Source organism: Suricata suricatta, chromosome 11, assembly GCF_006229205.1.
Source record: "Suricata suricatta isolate VVHF042 chromosome 11, meerkat_22Aug2017_6uvM2_HiC, whole genome shotgun sequence".
Taxonomy (NCBI): Eukaryota; Metazoa; Chordata; class Mammalia; order Carnivora; family Herpestidae; genus Suricata; species Suricata suricatta.
Window position 1 is genome coordinate 107610677 of NC_043710.1, and position 18598 is coordinate 107629274.

The 18598-nt window shown below is 61.8% G+C and overlaps 1 protein-coding gene across 1 annotated transcript in view; it reads left to right on the plus strand.

The window, feature by feature from the left end:
• Nucleotides 1-18598, plus strand: part of CEP164 (centrosomal protein 164) — a 61927-nt gene that overhangs the window by 31441 nt on the left and 11888 nt on the right. The window contains exons 8-16 of the mRNA XM_029915700.1: nt 632-1021; nt 1976-2056; nt 4111-4194; nt 8718-8803; nt 10274-10441; nt 11254-11388; nt 12702-12839; nt 15143-15325; nt 18457-18588. Coding sequence (XP_029771560.1) covers nt 632-1021; nt 1976-2056; nt 4111-4194; nt 8718-8803; nt 10274-10441; nt 11254-11388; nt 12702-12839; nt 15143-15325; nt 18457-18588 — 1397 coding nt within the window. The remainder of the gene's footprint in view (nt 1-631; nt 1022-1975; nt 2057-4110; nt 4195-8717; nt 8804-10273; nt 10442-11253; nt 11389-12701; nt 12840-15142; nt 15326-18456; nt 18589-18598) is intronic.

The window sequence follows — 18598 nt, forward strand, 5'->3', positions numbered from 1 at the left end:
CCCCCCCCTCCCTGTATATCTTATCTTGGCTTCTTTCTGCTTCTCGGAGCGTGCAGTGGACAGTGCTCCAGCCTTGTTTCTACAAGGGGGGGCTTTAGGGAGAGAGCCACCCTCACTGCTATTGAGGAAGGGCACCTTCTGTCTGTCCTCCCCCCTGCCGCCCTGCCTTTGAAATAGGAACACATCGAAATTTTACACTTTGGTACTTTTTTCTCTCGTATGGTTTTCCATCATCATTATCACCATAAATACATATTGACTTTAAAAAAAAAATATTGACTTCTGAGTCTGCAGTCTTAGGATTTGGCTAATGGGGCTGGGACGAGGCATTCCGTACTTGAGGACATGATAGTTGGTGCTGGAGTGCAGCGCACTAGTTTCCGAGCCTGTCAGCGGTCGGGTCCCGTTGGGTGTGTGCAAATCAGCCCAGACACTCAGATTCCGTCCATCTGGAGCAGACGGGGAATCTGTGTTCAGGTAGCTGTTGGGGTGTCTGATGGCCATCGGCGTCAGGACGGGAGCACTGGTCTGTACGGGTCAGGGAGTGACAGTTCCATCTTGTTGCAAGTCTCTGAAATCGTTTGGTTAATTCTTGATGCCTCCTTGTCCAACATGGTCTGCCGCCGCCCAGGAGTCTCCAAGAGCAAGCCAGCCGGAGGAGAAGGAAGCTTCTCCGGATTCCGAAGCTGCCGGGCCCCCCACCCCCGGCAAGCTCTGCAGCCAGGATGCAGACAGCAGTCTGAGCGCGGCCAGCGGCCCAGGGCAGCAGGGAAGAGGGGCGAGCCCCTGGCTCCTGGAGAAAGAAAAGAATGAGAAGAGTGATCCGGGGCTGCCCGCGAGTGGGGTGGGCCCTGGGGGCGGTCAGCCTGCCGGAGCCAGCACGAGGGAGGCCCCGGAGCCCCCAGCGGACACAGGCCCGGAGGGTTCCAGGAAGGGAGAGGCGGACAGAGGCCCTGAAGGCGGACGGAGGCGGAAGGAGGAGGCCTCTGTCGGGAAGGAGAGCAGGTCCGACGTGAGCGAGGTGAGGCCCCCTGTCCCCTGGGGGTTGCCCCATCTCACCCTGAGCTGCTCCCCTGCGCCCTGGGCAGGTCCCTGTCCCCACTTCTCCGTTACTGAGATGGGGAGCTTCGAGTGCAGGCCCTGCAGGGCGCTGTCCTCGTGGCCAGAGCCTTCCCTGTGCCAGGTTGGCCCTGACCCAGCTGGCAGCCTGACCCCGAAGGAAACTCCAAGCCTGCAAGCGTTGGAAATTCAGGGTGGAAATTGGCCTTTCCGTGGGCACCCTCCTGGGCTGTTGGTGTTCTGTGCTGCCTCTTTGCTCTTCCTGCTCCCCCCTGCCCCCCGGACTTGGGGACGCCGGCCTGGGTCACTGCAGTCTGTGTGTCATAGCAGAGGGTGTCGATGGGGGTGGGCGCCCTCGGGAGACTTGGCCCTGGGATCGGTCTGTAGGTTTCCGACCTGCTCACTGTTGGCCTGGGGGCCTTGCTTTGGCAAGCCCGGGCAGTGCCACGGAAGTAGTCCCCAGTGGCATCTTTGGTCTCCGACCCTCAGCCCTGCTCCTCTTCCAGGTCCATGGGGAGGGAGTCATTTAAAGGGCGTTAGGCTGCTTCTGGGAAAGGGTGCTCTGACTCCGCTAGGACAGCAGGAGACCCCCTACCGCCAGCTCCCTAACCGTCTCCCTCCACCTCACTCGGCTTTCCTTCCCTGTGTAAGCCCTGCTTGCCCCGAGTCAGAGTGTGGCTGTCCGTACTCGGCCAGGCCGGCCGGGCTGTTCAGCCTGAGTGGGGCGGGGGCCGCTGCACGTGGTCAGAAAGGCGGGGAGGGTCCGCAGCCCCCTTTCAGGGTTTCCAGAAGAGGTGGGTTTTGTTTAGGTGTCAGTCCTGCGTGAGCACCTTGGTCTGAATGGAATTCCCTGGGTGGCGGCCCCCGCCGTCCATCCTCCGCTCTGGGTGACCTCTCCGTGGGTCTGTTTCCCCAGGGGTCAGAGACTAGCGAGCGCATGAAGGAGCTGCAGCTGTCCGACTCCGCCGCTTCGGACCCCGAGTCCTCCCTGGGCCTGGTGAGTCTGGGGGAGGGGCAGCGGCGGGGCCTAAGGGGTGGCTTTGTGCGTCCCTGTGGCTCACTCTGCCTGGCGTCACGCAGCTTGTGGGTGGGGAAGTCAGGATTCACTCCTGGACCTTGTCTGCCTCCGGGCTCTCAGCCCGTCAGTTAGGAGTAAACGCGACCCATGTCACAGGTTCACTGTGAGGAGAAGGTGAGGCAGAGGATGTAAAACGGTAGCCTGTACACATCAAATAGCTGTGCGCTGTTATTACTGTTCTTTCCGCAGTGTCTGGGAGATACGTGACCTAGAGCCTCTGGGCTGTAGCAGAGACATTACGTGAATCTAGGCGGTTAGAGACTCTGTGTGTGTGAGAGTGTGTGTGTGTGTGAGTGTGTGAGTGTGTGTGTGTGTGAGAGACCACCGAGCACTGGTGAGGCCCCGTCCTCAGGCCAGGAGGGCCGCTCCGGCTACATTTCCAATGAGAAGACGTAGTCCTGGAATGTCACCAGCCATGGTTGCTTTGTCCCGGGCTTCCGCCCGCCCGCGGTGTCCCGGCCTCATCTGCCAGGTCCGCGCCCCCAGGGAGGAGCGGAGGGTGCGTTCTGGCGGCACCGCACCCCTGGAGAGTGTGCTCCATCTGTTTGGCGGAGGCGGATGGAAGGGAGGGGTTAGCGGGGGAGGGTCGCGATGAGCAGGGCAGCATGAGGGGCCAGAGGAGTTGGGGGTGGCGTGCCCCCGCCCCTCACCGAGCCACGGCTTAGGAGGCAGATGGCCGCCGCACTGAGTGGAGTAGATCACAAACGGAGAGGAAAATGTCACCAGAAAAGAAAACCCCGAGCTAGGACGGGAAGGGGGAGAGTCACTGTTGGCAGAGGCCGCCATGCACGACGGGCACGTCACAGGACTCCTTGAGCCAAGGGCTCTGCCCCTTCTGCGGGAGTCACCGTGCGGAGCAGTGTGCCCGTGCGCGTTTTTCTCCTCTGTGGGGGTGGGCGGAGGAGGCCTTGGACAGCAGGGCCAGGCCACGGCTGGGCGTCCCGCCCCATGCCAGCGCTGATGACGGAGCTGCCGCCATGAGTGCGCTGTCCGGTGGTAATCCTTCACTCGGCCCAGCAGGGCTCGTAGGCTCCGAGGGGGCAGGGTCGTGGGCCTGTGGCGGCCAGAGGGCAGCGGGGAGCTGGCACCTCTGTGGGCACTTGCTGCCCGTCCCAGAGAAGCCTGCAGACAGAGCACCACTAATTAAGCCCCCTTGTCCAGAGGGGCACTGGGGGAGGGGGAAAGAGCAAGCCGTGAACAGCCTGTCGTGCCCCGTTTCCATGCTGCCCGTAGGTCTTCTGGGCACTGTGGCCTCCCTGCTGGTTGGGGACCAGGAGGGAGTGACCGCTGGAAGGTGACATGCTTTGCAGCATGTGTCATGCAGAGAGCTTGGGCTTTGAGGTCCGCCCAAGGCACATCTGACCCCCGGACCCGTTGCTCATCAGTGATGTGACCTTGTCCCCGCAGACCCGCTTCCTTACCCGAGAGACGGCACTGAGGGTGTCAGTCCCACAGTTATCGTTTCCTCCATGGTTCTATTATGAAAAAAATTCTGTTTTTTAATTTTTGAGAGACAGAGCATGAGTGGGGGAGGGTCAGACAGAGAGGGAGACACAGAATCTGAAGCAGGCTCTAGGCTCTGAGCTGTCAGCACAGAGCCCGATGTGGGGCTTGAACCCATGAACTGCAAGATCATGACTTGAGCCGAAGTCGGACGCTCAACCACCTGAGCCCCCGAGGCGCCCCGGGAAATGCCAAATATACAGTAAAAGTAAAAGAATTGTGGAGTGAATACACACATACTCCCCACCTAGGGTCTACAGGGACTATTTACCATACTTGCTGTATCACATGTCTTTCTGGATTAGTCACAGTGTGATATTGAAGATGAGAATAGTCGCTAGATGTAGAAACGTCTGGCGTGGTGGCCGGGCTGTAGTGGGCCCCTTTCTGGAAGGTGGGGGCGGGGGAGAGGCCGTGTGGGCGCGGACGGTGGTGGGGGCAGCGCTGACCTCCCGCTCCACTCTCTCTAGGACTTCGGTTTTCGCAGCGGGATCACAGAGTGCCTGCTGGGTGTTGATGTGCTCTCCCCGGTCCTGGGGGGAGCCCGCCGGGAGGTGAGTCTCTCTGGGTGCTGGGTAGCCCAAAGCCGAGTCCTGCCCAGCCCGGGGTCCGTTTCTGGGAGTCCCCTCGCTTCTGGGCACGGCCCGGACTATGTCAGTGAAGCCTCCCAATCATTTCTGCTCTTTTCCGCTCTGCATTGAGCCATCTTCCCTGCCCCCTGCAACATACATTTATCTGTTCCTCCATTTATTTAGCAACTGAGGGCTGACCAGTTTGCTCAGGTGCAAAGGGCTGTGTAGACTGCACTTGAAGCCACTTGCTGACCTGGCCTGTTCGGCCTCTGCAGCCCCGTCCTCAGAGCACCCGCCACGCCCCAGCCATGCCCACCGAGCGCTCACGGTTCCCGGGGTGCACCGTCCACCTCCCTCACTGCACTGCCTGCCGTTTGGCTTCCCACTTTGTCCCCAGCGCTTTCTTGGTCTTGGAGGCCCACCTCTGAGGTCACCTCCTCCGGGCAGGATGAATCGTTCTGTCCTTTTGCTCCCTTTGGTGCTGCTGCTTTTGGTTTATGGCGCTCGGGTCTGCCTCCCTCCTGGATGGAAGCTCTGTGTGGGCGTGGGGGGCGTCTGGCCCACAGGTGACTCAGACACGCGTCCTGTCCTTGAGGAGCTTGAAGCCAAGAGGGTCATTTTTTCCCTCCTCTGTGGGCTTGTTTAAGAGAAGATTGTGGCCCATGGTGTGCGTAGGTTTAAAGGAGCGCTTGGTTCTGGTGACGTGGAAATGTGTTGGATGGAGCAGACAAGGGGTCCCACGCGGCTCCGCCCTGGGAGGCCTTGGCGGATCCGTGCTGAGACGGGGAGCTTGTAGGCCACGGACGCTCGAGGTCACGCGCTCCTCTCGGCTCTGGCGGATGAGCCTTGCCGGGCTACTGCCCAGCCCGCAGGTCCAGGCTGGACCTTGGTCACCTGTTTGTAGCACTGGACGAGGGGCGTAACGGCACACAGAGGCCGGCGGGAGCAGGTGGTTTGCAGGCCCCTTTGGCAGTAGGTAAGTGGGAAAGGTACCGAGTCGGCGGGCAGTGTGGGTTTCTGTCACTCTGGCTCCAAACTCTAGCCAGTGTCCGAATCCTTGGAGGTTTTAAAAAAGACAGATTTCTAGGTCCTGCCTAAGACCCAGTGAGGCCAGCAGCCTTTTTTTTGGGACATGCCACTTGGCATAAAGGAGTAGCAGGGCCCGGCCTGGATGTGCTTCTCACCAGGCACGCTCGGAGGCAGACCGCCCCTGCAGAGCTACGCCCCATGGCCAGGGTACCGGGCAGTACCAGCGCGCCTCGTGGGCCTCCGTCTCCAGGCCGGGCGCGGGTGGCGCCGGGAGCTGGAGCTGGAGGGCCAGCGGCCGCCCTTGGTGGCTCTGACCGCACTGCGGGGTCGTCCCTGCCGGCTCCTCCTCTGGCCAGGGCAGAGGCTCAGATCCGAGCTAAACTGGCTCTTGCCTGCTTAAAAAATTAAAAACAAAAAAATTTTTTAATGTTTATTTATGAGAGAGAGGCAAGTGTGAGCAGGGGAGGGGTGAAGAGAGAGGAAGACACCGAACTTGAAGCAGGCTCTAGGCTCTGAGCTGTCAGCACAGTGCCCGATGTGGGGCTGGAACCCACAAACTGTGAGATCATGACCTGAGTGAAGTCAGATGTTTGACTGAGCCAGCCAGGTGCCCCTCGCTTAAAAATTTTTATGCAGCTTTTTTTTTAAATGTTTACTTATGTTAGAGAGAGACAGAGGCAGAACATGAGCAGGGGAGGGGCAGAGAGAGGGAGACACAGAACCGGAAGCGGGCTCCAGGTTCTGAGCTGTCAGCACAGAGCCCGACGCAGGGCTGGAACCCACAAACTGTGAGATCATGACCTGAGTTGAAGCCGAAGGCTCAACCGACTGAGCCATCCAGGCGCCTTTAAAATGTTTATTTTTGAGACAGAGCATGAGTGGGGGACGGTCAGAAAGAAAGGGAGACACAGAATCCGAAGCAGGGTCCAGGCTCCAAGTTGTTAACACGGAACCCGATTCAGGGCTTGAACTCACGAACCGCGAGATCATGACCTGACTCAAAGTCAGATGCTTAACCGATGGAGCCACCCAGGCACCCCCTATGCACCTTTATCGAGCTCGGTGGACATACTTAAAATGTGCCACTGGATAAGTTTTACCACAGGTTTGTGCCTTTCACACCTCCACCGTAGTCGAGATGGTGATTATAATGAATTAGGAACGTGAGTTTTAGAATACTTTCCAAAAGTGACCATGAAGTTATTTCAAACAATACAGAAGACCAAAGTCTTCCGTTTCCTGCCGGCTCACTCCCACGGGCGGGGACTATTAAGTTTCCATGAACGCTTGCTGTGAGCCTTTCCAGAAAGTGTTCAGGATACATATAAGTCTGTGTCTGTCTTCTGTTTATCTTTCTCCTCCCCACAGAAATTGGGATTGTGTCACACAGCGTCCTTGGCAATATGCTCTTCACATCAGAGAGCAATTGCAGAGCAGGTCCTTATTTCAGCTCCCCCTTACCTCCTCACTGGTCGTGTAGCGGTGTGCTTTCTGAACGTGCCGGGGTGTATTCAGCTGAGGGCCAGGTCGTGGACACAGAGCCCTGGAGCGGAGTTAAGGGTGGAGCCGTGGTGGCTTGAGCACCGTTGGGCCAGAGGCCTCGGGCGGCTGGCGTGCCTCCTTTCTGGAGTCCTTGTCTGGGGCACGGGGGCCTGGGGATCAAGCACCACTGTGCTCCGAGGCCGTCTGTCCGGGCGCTCTCCCACGGGGGCCCCTTCCGTCCGGCAGGGCAGCCTGTGCGGTTTCCAGCAGGAGTGGAGAGGGGGCAAGTAGGAAGCGGAGGGACCTGGTAGCTCATCTTTTCTGACCCAGGGCTCGAGCCTCCCGTTTTCATTACGATCACCCCACTTTGTTATCCAGTTCACATTGGAGTTTGTTGCATAGATTGGCCTGTGTGTGGCCTTGCAAGTGTGCGAGGGAGCAGCGGGCGAGCTGGCTGTGATGTGTGGGCGAGGAAGGCTGGCAGGGGCGGGCGGGGGGCGTCATCTGCGGGCTCTGCCCAGGCTGCAGCGCTGCGGAGCGGCCTGCCGGCGGGGGCCTGGGGGGGCCTTCGGCTGCAGGCACAGCAGGTGCGCACAGGCAGCCTCCATTTTTAATGTAACCGGGGGGAGCTGGCTTCTAGTTCGGGCCCTGCCCTTCCGCGCCCATCCAGATGGTCGAGTTACAGCTGCTGGGCTCCAGCTGCCGGTGGAGAGGCGTGGGAGGCCGTGGGCACAGGGCTGGGGACACGGCGGCGTGCCCGCCCGGCTGGAGCCCCGCCAGGGAAGATAGAGTGAGCTGTCTCCCGCGCTGCATCCGGGACGGACGGGGCGCCCGTCGGTGTGACGGGAGCCCGGGCCCTCGGATGGGGACTGGCCCTGGCAGAGCCACGCGGTGGTGCCTTAGGCTGTGCAGGGGGCGGGACGGGGGCGGGGGCGTCCGCCGCTGCCTTCTCGGCCGCGAGTCAGGCTTCGTGCACAGGATCTAAATTAATCATCACCTCAAACCCTGTGAGCTGAGGTGTACTGCCCCATTTTGTGTGTTTGCTTTTTTAAGCTGATTTATTTAGTTTGGGAGGGAGAGAGAGAGAGAGCATGAGCGGGGGAGCAGCCGGGAGAGAAGCCCACGCAGGCTCTCCGCTGTCAGCACGAACCATGAGACCATGACCTGAGTTGAAATCAGGAGTGAGGCGCTCCACCGACTGAGTCCCCTAGGCGCCCAGCTGTCCCATTTCATGGTGGAGGAGACAGACTCCCCAGCCAGGACGTGAGGCAGGAGGAGCTTGGGTCCAGGCCACCTACACCGTCAGCCCCGAGGCCTCACCCTTGGAGATGCTTGAACTTCGGAAGAATAGCCCTCTCTTCCACCAGCTGGCTAAATCTGCCCCGACTCCCAAGCTTTAAAATGAGTCCCCGCCTGGGAGGGGAGTGTCCTTGTGCCCCAGTGGGACACGGTGCTTGGGGGGCCCGGGACGGAGAGGAGCATGCTGTCTGGCTCCCCGCAGTGCCCAGGTGCTGCCCTGTCAGTCAGCGCGTCCCCCTCCCTCCAGGGTCCTTCCGCGTTACCGTGCTTGGTGCTGCCCCAGTTCTGCTCGGGGAACTCTGCCATCCCTGCAGGTCCGGGCCCCTGTGGGCCCGGGGTGTCCGCGGACGGCTCAGCTTGCTCTTTGCAACTGCCGGCGAAGGCTCCGGTGACAGGAGGGAGGGTTTGCTTTCTTGGACGCGTTCTCCTCAGGCCTCTGGCTTCCGGCTCCGCACGCAGTGCCTGTGGCCTCCGACCCCTCCCTCGGCCAGCAAGGCCGGCCCTGGAAGTGGCCGCGAGCCTGGGGGCTGAGCCAGAGCCGAGTGGATGGGCTCCTCTTCTGTGTCCTGAGCGGCCCTCAGCCACTCAAGGGCACCTCTCAGTGCGTCCTCCCAGGCCTGAGAGTCGGTCCGAGGCTTAAGGGACCCACACGCACACATCTCCAGTACACGCCCCCGTCTGCTACTTGCCCACAGGCCCAGAGGCTGGGGAGAGAAGACAAGGACAGCAGCCGGTCCATCCAGGACGAGCCACAGAGCAAGAGGTGCAAAGGCCTGGAGAGGTACCGCACGCGGGGGGCCGCCCTCGGGGATCCCGGGGTGGCGTGCACCAGGGCGGGATTCCTGGCTGTGCTGCGCACGGCCCAGTGCGCTCCTGCCTATGGATGGTGTGCAGACCCATGGCCTCGCAAAGTCTGTGTGTGCATGAGCGTGCCCTCTGACCGTGCTTGGGGACAGGATGCAGTGTGTGTGCACGTGTGTGTGAGCGTGCCCTCTGACCGTGCGTGGGGACAGAATACGGTGTGCGTGCATGTGTGTGCGTGAGTGTGCCCTCTGACCGTGCGCGGGGACAGGATGTGGTGTGTGCACGAGTGTGCATGAGCGTGCCCTCTGTGCGCGGGGACAGGATGCGGTGTATGTGCGCACGTGTGCGTGAGTGTGCCCTCTGTGCACCGGGACAGGATGCGGTGTATGTGCGTGCATGTACCTGAGTGTGCCCTCTGACCATGCTTGGGGACAGGATGTGGTGTGTGCGTGCGTGTGTGTGTGCGTGAGTGTGCCCTCTGACCATGCTTGGGGACAGGATGCGGTGTGCGTGTGTGTGTGTATGTGTGTGAGCGTGCCCTCTGACCGTGCTTGGGGACAAGATGCGGTGTGTGCGTGCGTGTATCTGTGTGTGCGTGAGTGTGCCCTCTGACCATGCTTGGGGACAGGATGCGGTGTGCGTGTGTGTGTGTGTGTGAGCGTGCCCTCTGACCATGCTTGGGGACAGGATGCGGTGTGTGCATGTGTGTGTGTGTGTGAGTGTGCCCTGTGACCGTGTGCGGGGGCAGGATGTGGTGTGCGTGCGCATGTGCGCGAGTGCGGTGTGTCTGGCGGGACTTTGCACACCACTATGGGCCCCGGCTCTGTCCTTTCACTCCAGCGGGCTCAGCTCCGGGGTGCCTGGTCGTGGGCCAGGGCTGGGGGAACTTGGTGGGGGTCAGTACTGCAGCTTGGAGCTGATTCGGAGAGAGAGACGGACAGACTGGGAGGGAGAGACCAGGGCTGCCGGCTCCAAGGCTGGAGCCTGGACCCAGAGCGGGAAGGGGCCGCGGGCCGTCCTCCGGCTGCTCGCACCCTGAGGAGCATCTGCCTTCCTCCTCGCGCACAACTACAGCTTTGTGCGTTCCCTGCCGTCTGACTGAGTCTGCTCCTGTCTTTCCCCGTTTTCCTCTTGGCTCGGCCATCGCTGCCCGGCCTTGGTGATGGTGAACGTTGGGAGCAGACACACCCTCGAGGGGACCCTGCTCTCGCCCCTGGGCCAAGCAGATGCAGCGCTGGGACCCGGGAGGGAGAGCTCAGCGGGGGGTTTCGCCTTCTTGCTTCTCTGGCTGCCTTGCCCTCCGTGGCTCCCCGTGGATGTGGGGCCGCGGCCGGAGCCCCGCCTGGGAGGAGGAGTGGACCCCAGGTGTGCATACCACACTTGCCAGTTCTCTCCCTGCTCCCCAGATGGCGGGGCCTGACTCTGCTGCTCTGGCTGGTCTGACCAGGTTGTCTCCCCCACTTGTGCCTGGGAGGTCACTCCAGAGTCCCCTTTGCAGCCAGGCCACTGACGAAGGGCTTCCGGAGGCGCCTGAGGGGCAGCCCAAGCAGAAGAGGGCAGAGGAGCCCGGAGAGGACTCTGCTGGCAGCCCCCTCCCGGCTGGGTCCCCGAGGAGGTGAGGGGGCCTAGAAGCCTTGCAGGCGTGTTGCTGTGTATGTATGTGGGGGTGGGGGGTGAGGGGGATGGGCAGGGGTGCCTGGAGAGGGAAGAAGCTGGGAGGGTTTGCAGCCTAAGCAGCAGCATCAGGTTTCCACTTAGGGTCCCACGTGAGCTGGAAAATGAGGAAGTGTGCCCCTTCCTGGTCCTCAGGCTGCAACCACAATTGGGGTGCGTCCTCCACTTAGGGGAGCCTGGAAACTCGAACCAGGTAGCATGTCTCCTGACCCAGCTGCCTTCCTGCCAGGGGCTGGGCCAGGCGCTGTCCCCTACCTGGGCTGTGCCATGCCTGTGCCCTGTCCCCACCTGCCAGCACTGGTCCTTCAGCAAACCCAAGTAGAGCCCCGTTGTGTGCTGAGCCCTGGGGTGGCGGGAGGGCAGAGTCCTGGGCTTCCCTGAGGCTGGTGGAGGGGGCCTTGTGCCCGGCCCAGAGCCCGGTGCCCCTTTGCCAGATCTGTCCCCTGGCGAGAGAAGATGCTGGTGTCAGAGCATGTCCGGCGGGGACGGGTCCCCGGGGGAAGGCGGGCAGCAGGGAGGGCCAGTAGCAGCCCCCCGCCTCTGGTGCTGTAGTGTGGTGCCCACAGGGACCTGCCTCTGGTCCTCAGTGTCCCCAGCCTGGGAGGAGGCAGGTGGGGAGAGCGAGGCCCGGATCAGGACCTCAGTGGGGGCCGCCTCCCCCGACCTCATCACAGCTCTCTGACCCGGATGGGTGCGCTGGGGGCCTCTCGCCTTCCTGCTGCTTGTAACCGTTGCTTCCTTGCTGCTCTCAAGGCAGGAGACCCCCAGCCCGCCTGCCGCCCCGGAGTCGGGCAGGGAACAGCGCTCCGGGGCCGAGGAGCCCGAGGAGGAGGCAGAGGAGGAGGAGGAGGAGGCAGCCAGCCCCGCCGTGCCGGCCTCCGCAGAGCTGTAAGGGCCGGTGTTCGTGTCTGTCCCTGTGCTCCGCGTGTGCGTGGCAGGGTGCCCGGGAGGGGTGCTGGGGAGACCGCGGGCACCCCTCGTTGGTCGTGCGGCCGTGCTCACTGATCCGCGTGTGGGGATGGCCAGGTCCCCGGGGCTCCTGGGCAGGGCCTGTGGTGTGGGGGCCGAGGGGCGGGGGCACCACCCGGGTTAGCAGAGACCGGTGATGCGGTTTTCCCCTCCACCTCGCACTATTTGCCACTTTCTTAGAGACACTTTATTGAGGTATTTATATACATGAAAGTGCATAAATCAGAGCCGTCCACGTCCAGGATGTTTACACACAGATCAGAGGTAGAACGTTCCCGTCCCTTCAGGACGTTTCCGCGCGCCCCTTTCCTCTCAGTCCACTGCCCGTCATTCTCCCCGTTCTCCAGCCTGCCGCGCACGTCCTGTGGCATCTGGTGTGTGTGTTTTGGGCCCGGGCGCGATGCTCACCTGTTGTTACCCCAGCACGTCTGAGACCTGGAGATCAGCGAGCTTTCCTCCTCCCGCCCCCCTGCACCCCGTTTACAGATGAGGAGACTGAGGCTCACAGTGCGGGGATCTGCCCCACATCATGTCGCTGGTCGGTTGCATAACCAGGACGGGGCTCTGGCCGCGGAGCCCGAGACTTCCGACCCCGCGCGGACAGCGGGGCCGGGGCTCTGCGGCTTTCCCCACCTGTCTGAGCGGTGGAGAGGGTCACAGTCCTCGGCATCCGGGCCACTGAGTGGAGGCAGGCTCACACGCTGGTCCCCGAGAGGTGGCAGCGCACGTGCGCTCGCGGCTCCTGCCCTCCCCTCAGCACCACAGGGCCATGTAGGCAAGGGCGGCCCCACGTTCCGGGTGGTGACAGCTCTGACCCCGAGGAACCTTCCCACGTCTCCCTGGGGCTGTGGACGTACCTTCTGTGCGGACAGGACGCAAGTGAGGTTCAGAGCCGCGACCCTCCGTGCAGAGGGCAGGGGGCGTCTTCCCGGCGTCTGGTGAAGTCCCCCGACTGCACGTCTTCCTCCCAGACCAGCGAGGCCGCCCCTGCTGGCTCTCGGACACACGTGCCTTGACCGCACGTTCACACAGCGCGCCCAGGCAATGCCTTCTCTCCCTCTGCGGAGGCTTCTCAGGCCCGGAAGCTCCTCGTTGCTCAGCTTCACGGCTGTGTCTGTGTTTGGGGAGGAGTGGCCTGCGTCCGAGTCTTGTTTGTTTGTCCCTGTGGGGCTCTGACTGTGACAACAACGGGTCGGTGCCGTTGAGGACAGATTTATCACTTACGTTTCCAGAGAGAAGAGGGAGGGCCACGCCTCGCCGGGCCACGTGGGGCATGACCGCCGCGTGGCGGGAGGCAGAAGGGGCGAGGAGGGAGAGCACGGCCTAGAGCCTTTGTCGGCGCTTCCCTGGGAAGGCCTGGGTGAGGCAGGGTAAGCGGCCTGAGTGGACAGTGTGAGTGATCTGGGTGGGCCGTGGGCTGGCCCCGCAGCCGCCTGGCGTGAGGTCCCTAAGGCGATGCTGGCTCTGGCCTCCCTGGGGGATTCGTGGGTTTGCACGTGAAACACATGTTCTTTCATGTGTGTATGTTATTTCATGTATGTGAAAGACGTGCTCTTTCATACAGAGTTGGCTAATCCTGGGAGGGCCAGTCTCTCTGCCAGCAAACTTCTAAAGATGTCAAGACATCATCATCCTAAAATAACACAAAATAAAAAGCTGTGCCTCGTGGAGTCTGTCACCTTCCACGACGGTGTCAAGCCGGCTCAGGAGTCAGGGGCAGAGGACGCCAGCGAGTGCTGTGGGGCCAGCGGGCCTGGGTCTGGGGCACGGGGATTGCCTCGCCTTGGCGATCCCAGCGTCCTTCCCGAGGTGCTTGTGGGACAGGGGCGGGGGACGGGAGCCCCCGGATCGAGTGGGGGGGGGGCAGCATCCCTCTGCCGCCCCAGCGGGCGTGCGGTCGCACCCCCCTCCCACCACCTGCCCTCTTGTCTCGGGTGACGTGGTGGCCAGCCTGCGTGATGGTGCCTGCACCGAGCCTCCCTCTTGGCTGCCGACTGTCAGAAACTGGGTCTCACTGACGCGGACACCGTTGATCGGCCTAGAAATCAGACCTGCCTCTTCCCTGGAGGCTTCCTCTTCCCCGTCTCCTCAGTCCCTCGGGGCAGCGTCGCCGGCCTCGCCCCAGGCTGGGCGCCTGGGGTCCTGGAGCTTTGAAACGGGGACACAGGCGCGTGTGGCCTGGGCCTGGGCCGGCGGAGGCCCCGTCTTTCCGCAGCCTCTGTCCCCAGGGCTCCACGTAGCTACACAGTCCGCAGGGGAGAGAGACATAAAAGGTACCATCTCGGGGAGAAAAGAGGTTTTCAGCCAAGGCTGGAAATGAGTTGGAGGGTTGATGAGGCGGAGCGCTGGCAGGGGGCCCTTTCCGAGCGCAGGCTGCTCAGGGGAAGCGGCGGCCTCTTGCATCCGCATCCGTGGGGCCCGGAGGGGGCCCGGAGGGGGCGGGGACTGGAAGCGAGGTTGAGAGCAAAAGACAGTCGAAGGCGCGAGGCTGTTTCCGGTCTGCGTTAGGATCTTAGGACGGGGAAGGAAAGGGCTTTTCGGTGTTCCAGAGACATCGGAGCCTTTTATGTGTTCCTTCTCTCTCTGGTCTCGGGGGGCTGCAGTGGGATTCCAAAGCCCCTGCTTCCTTCTGCCGCTCTAATCCGATCCGGCCTGCTGCCTTCCTCTGCTGCAGGGAGGGGCAGGGCGGCCCCGCGCCCCCGGCAGCTCCTGCCCCAGTGCTCCTCGATGCGCCCGAGCCCACGTGCGGGGCGCCAGCGTGCCTGGCCTGGGTGAGGGCCGGGGATGCAAACACGCCCCGGCCTGTAGGGAAGGTGCTCTCCGGGATGGGAAATACCTTCATCCCGTTGATGCTTTCATGGCCTCGAATGTTCTTGGGTGTCTCTCTGGGCATTCCCTTCAAGACCCAGAACACAAGTGACATAACAGCCTTCATTACCTTATAGACATTTTCTTAACCTCTCACCACCTACCTTGTGCCTCTGTGTCGGCTCTGAATTTCTTTTGCCTGTTTCCAAACATCGAGTTAACTGCCAGCCGAGGAAGACACGGCCTCGTCAGGCAGATGTGGAGCATGGCACGCTCGGTGCCCTCTTGCCACGGTCTTTGGCTTAGGGAACAGCCTTCTGCTGGCCCCTCGGCAGTGTGGCAGGGGTTTCCTGGTCCTGGACGTGCGTGGACAGCTGCGGTCCCAGGGCCAGGAGGCACGCTGCGGCTCCTCCCGCTGGCTCGTGAGCCTCGGCCTGTGGGCCGTTCGGGAGGCAGACAGCAGCCTCTGGGGGCGTCCCAAAGCCCTGGCGTGAGCCTCAAGTAGCAGGCAGAGCGCTCGCGGGGACACGAAGCAGGGCCGTGACCGTCCTGGGGGAGAGCCCACCAGGGACAGAGCTTTGGTCTTTCCCTCCTGCTGCCAGCCCTTGAGCTGCATCCTGAGGTTTTCACTTCTGGCTACAGCCCAGCGGGTCCACGGAGAGCCTGGTACGGGCCGCCCTCCTGCCTGGGCAGCCACGGCGAGGCTTGCCCTGTGAACTAGCACTGCCCAGCTCCTCGAGGGGGCGGCCTGACCTGCACGTGTGATTCCTGACCCCGGGGATTGGATCAGGATTGTGTGTGTGTGGTTCCGTGTCTGAAAGGAGGGATGCTCAAGCAGTGGAGTGTTGTGCCTCACCCTTGGCAGGGCACCTCCAGAGCAGGCTTCGCCAAGGGCCCCAGAGGAGGCCGTGGCCCAGGACCTGGAGCAGGACCGGAGGCAGCTCCTGGAATCGAAGCAGGAGAAGATCCAGCGGCTCCGGGAGCAGCTGTGGCAGGAGGAGGAGGAGGAGGTGCTTCGGCTTCAGCAGCAGCAGCAGAAGTCTCTCAGGTGCTGCCCCCGGGTCCCACGTGCCCTGGGGAGGAAGGGACACGCTCCTGCCGGCCCGGAGGCCGTGGTGCTCGGTGGCCTGTGTGGAGGAACCGGCCTCCTGGTTCTTCTCTTTGGGAGGGAGTTGGGAGGTGTGGTAATTGTGGCGGAGCTGACGTTCTGAGAGATGACCTGGGTCCACGTGCCCTGCCTCTGCTCGCTGGTGTCGTCCTGAGAGGGGCTCAGCCACCCCGCGTTCCAGGGCCTGCCGGGCACGTGAAGACGCTGAGGCACAGAGGGTGTTATTGGATTTGTCCCAGCTACTGGAGCTAACGAGCGGCGAGCCGGGGGCGCCTGGGCAGTTCAGTCAGCTGAGCGTCCGACTCTTGATTTCTGCTCCATTCACAATCCCAGCGTCGCGGGATTGAGCCCCGCGCCGGGCTCTGTGCTGGACATGGAGCCTGCTTAAGATTCTCTCTCCCCCTCTCCGCACCTCATGCTGTAAATAAATGAAAACATGCAGCAGAGCCGGAAGGACCCGGGCAGTTGGTCCCTGGGGCCCGTTTCCTTGGCCACTCCACTGCCCTCGCTCTGGGTAGTCAGCGCCGTTAGGACCCAGCGAGACTGGGGGGGACCACATGATCCGGGGTGGGGTGCTGTTTCCCGGGACCTGGAAGGTTCCGCCTGGGTTCCTACTCTTTGTGTCGCTGGCTGGGCGGTCCTCATCCAGTAAGACAGTGGAGGCCGGGCCGGCCTGCGTGGACGAGCTTGTGGGTGTCCTTGGGTGAACAGCTGGAGGTTATTTTCATAAGAAAAGGCCGCCCAGGGCTGGCGCGTGGCCTCGGTGTCACCGGGCGCCTGGTGGTCCTTTAGTGTCTCGGCCACTTGTGTGCTGCTTACTCTGAGGGTCTCCTCACCGTCCAGTGTAGGGGCCGCATCCCCCCATCGTGCCTGTGCCGCCGGCAGGGAGCAGAAGGGTTGAGTGCGAGACGGGTAACCTCCAGCTCCTTCCGTCCCTTTTAAGGCGCTTTCCTGGAAACTTCACCCAATAACTGCTTATTCTTTTGAGGTGTTTTCCTGGAAATTTTACTCAAGAATTTACATTCGTATCTCATTGGTTACTTCTGGCTGCAAGGGAAACTGGGAGATGTAGTCCTTTAGCTGGGCCTCTTTGCCTGATGGAATGAAATCAGGGCCCCTTTGGGAAGGGAGCTGGGGAGACCGGCCCCTGACAAGGCGCTCGGCCAGTGCCACAGGCCCCGGAGGGGACAGGGCCACAGACGGGTGCTAACAGTGCCGTCCCTCACACGGCAGCGCAGCTGAAGGCTAACCCTTCTCCTCTTGGGCAGAACATCCCAAAGTGCTAGACTTGTTTTTATAGCATACACAGCAAAGAGTGGATCACGTGTTTATGTTCAGAGAAACTGATAAAAACCAACACCGAGCACAGGCTCTGCGGCCCCCGTCTTTCCCCTGTCACCCTCCTGGGTCCCCTGCCAGGCGGCGTCCCCCTCTCCAGCCAGATGGAGATTGGAGCAGGATGCGACGTAGCTGACCTTGGCAGGCAGCGCCTAGGACGACATCTTGGCAGCGCTTCCTCCCCTCTTCCTGAGCACTCCGGGCCTGGCCAAACCCCCAGCTCCAGAGGGCCGTCCTCTTCGGTTGTGGTGAAGACTCCACATGCCTAAAGTATCTGACGCAGGGCCTGAAACACAGTAGTTGCTCAATAAATGGCAGCTCTTGATTTTAAGTTGAAATCCGTGGTCTCCGTGGCCTCCCCGAAGTGTTTTCTGTAGGCAGTGCCTTGTCAGACTCGCTACGAGACAGTTCATTACGAGAGCCGTTTCTCCTTACACGTGAGCCTTTCTGAGGGGACGAGGGAACTCCCGCCTCTGCTGGGAGACTTCCACTGGGTAGAAATTTCTGGAAGCCACGGCCGACCTTGTAGCAGATAACTTCTTGAATGAGAAGGCAGGCAGGAAGGCAGGCAGGTTGACCCTTAGTTTCTTCAGTCATAAAATGAAGAGATTGGATTTAGTTGTGAGATGAAGAGACGGAGCTGTAAAATGAAGGCCTTAGCCTGTCAGGGCCCTCCCGGCTCGAATGGTCTGCGGTGCTGCCGTGAAACGGAGCCGTGGGACAAAGGGGGTTTCTGGGGGCATCTGGAAGGGAGGATTTTTATCTAACTCAAATTTTCTATCAGGATGGAAGAGAGCAGTGGTGTAACTAACTTGAAACAGAAGATGACCCTGAATCCTTTTTGCTTTGGAACTCACTAGGAAGCTTTTCTAAGAAATTGTCTTCTGAACCGTGTTTCTCTTAGGCTCAAATTCCCTGAGTGCCCAGCACCCAGCCCCTGGTCACGGGGGGCTGCGTGGGCAGGGGGAGGTCCGCCCCGGAGGAAACGCTTACTATGGTTTGTCTGTTAAAAACTGGCGCCTGCTTGTAGGTTTGGGGCTGGGCGAGCTGTTCCGCCTGGGCAGCGGGCACGGAGCACCTGCCCGCGTCGGCTGCTGCCCCACAGCTCGGATGGAACCGAGTGTGACACCCGATTCTGCCTCTGGAGAAGCTCCCAGACTTGTCTGGGAAGCAGACCTACGAAAGATGACTTGTGATGCATGGCGCAGAGTAGCGAGGGATAAGGAAGGGCTTCCTCTTCAGGGCCATGGGGACAGAAAGGCTGATTGGTGAACTTGGAGGGAGTTGGAAAGGCCTCCGGAGAGGAGGGAGCCGGCTGTCGGTGGCAAGTATGGGTTTGTCAGGTAGAAGAGGGGCTTCTGGGGAGTGGCGCCAGTGTGAACTCCCAGAGGCGAGGAGCAGCGCGGTGGGGTTGGGGCTGCTCTCTGGGGGCAGCGAGGGGTGTGGCACCGGAGCCGGGCTGGGGTCAGGCGGTGTCTGCCCTGGAGCCAATGCTGCACCGACGTGCATTTCGAGGCAAGGGGGGGACCTCTGGCAGCGTGTCATCTGCTTCCGCGGCAAAGAGCGGATAGAGTCCACGGCCCCCTCTTCATAGGGGACGCATGACAGGGAGGCAGCAGGACCCAGACTCAGGAGGCCTCGCAGGCGAGCCACGGGCTTGTGGGGGCGGGAAGGCAGGCTTACGAAGGAGCTGTTCCCCCAGCAAGCTCACCTTCCCCCCTCCCCTCCCCCAGTTCCCTGAAGGAGCAGCTGCGCCAAGCCGCCGAGGAAGAGGAGACGCGGATGAGAGAGGAGGAGGGCCGGCGGCTGGCCCGGCTCCGGGCCCGGGTGCAGACCAGCGCGGAGGCCGATGCGGCCCGGATCAGGTGGGGGCGC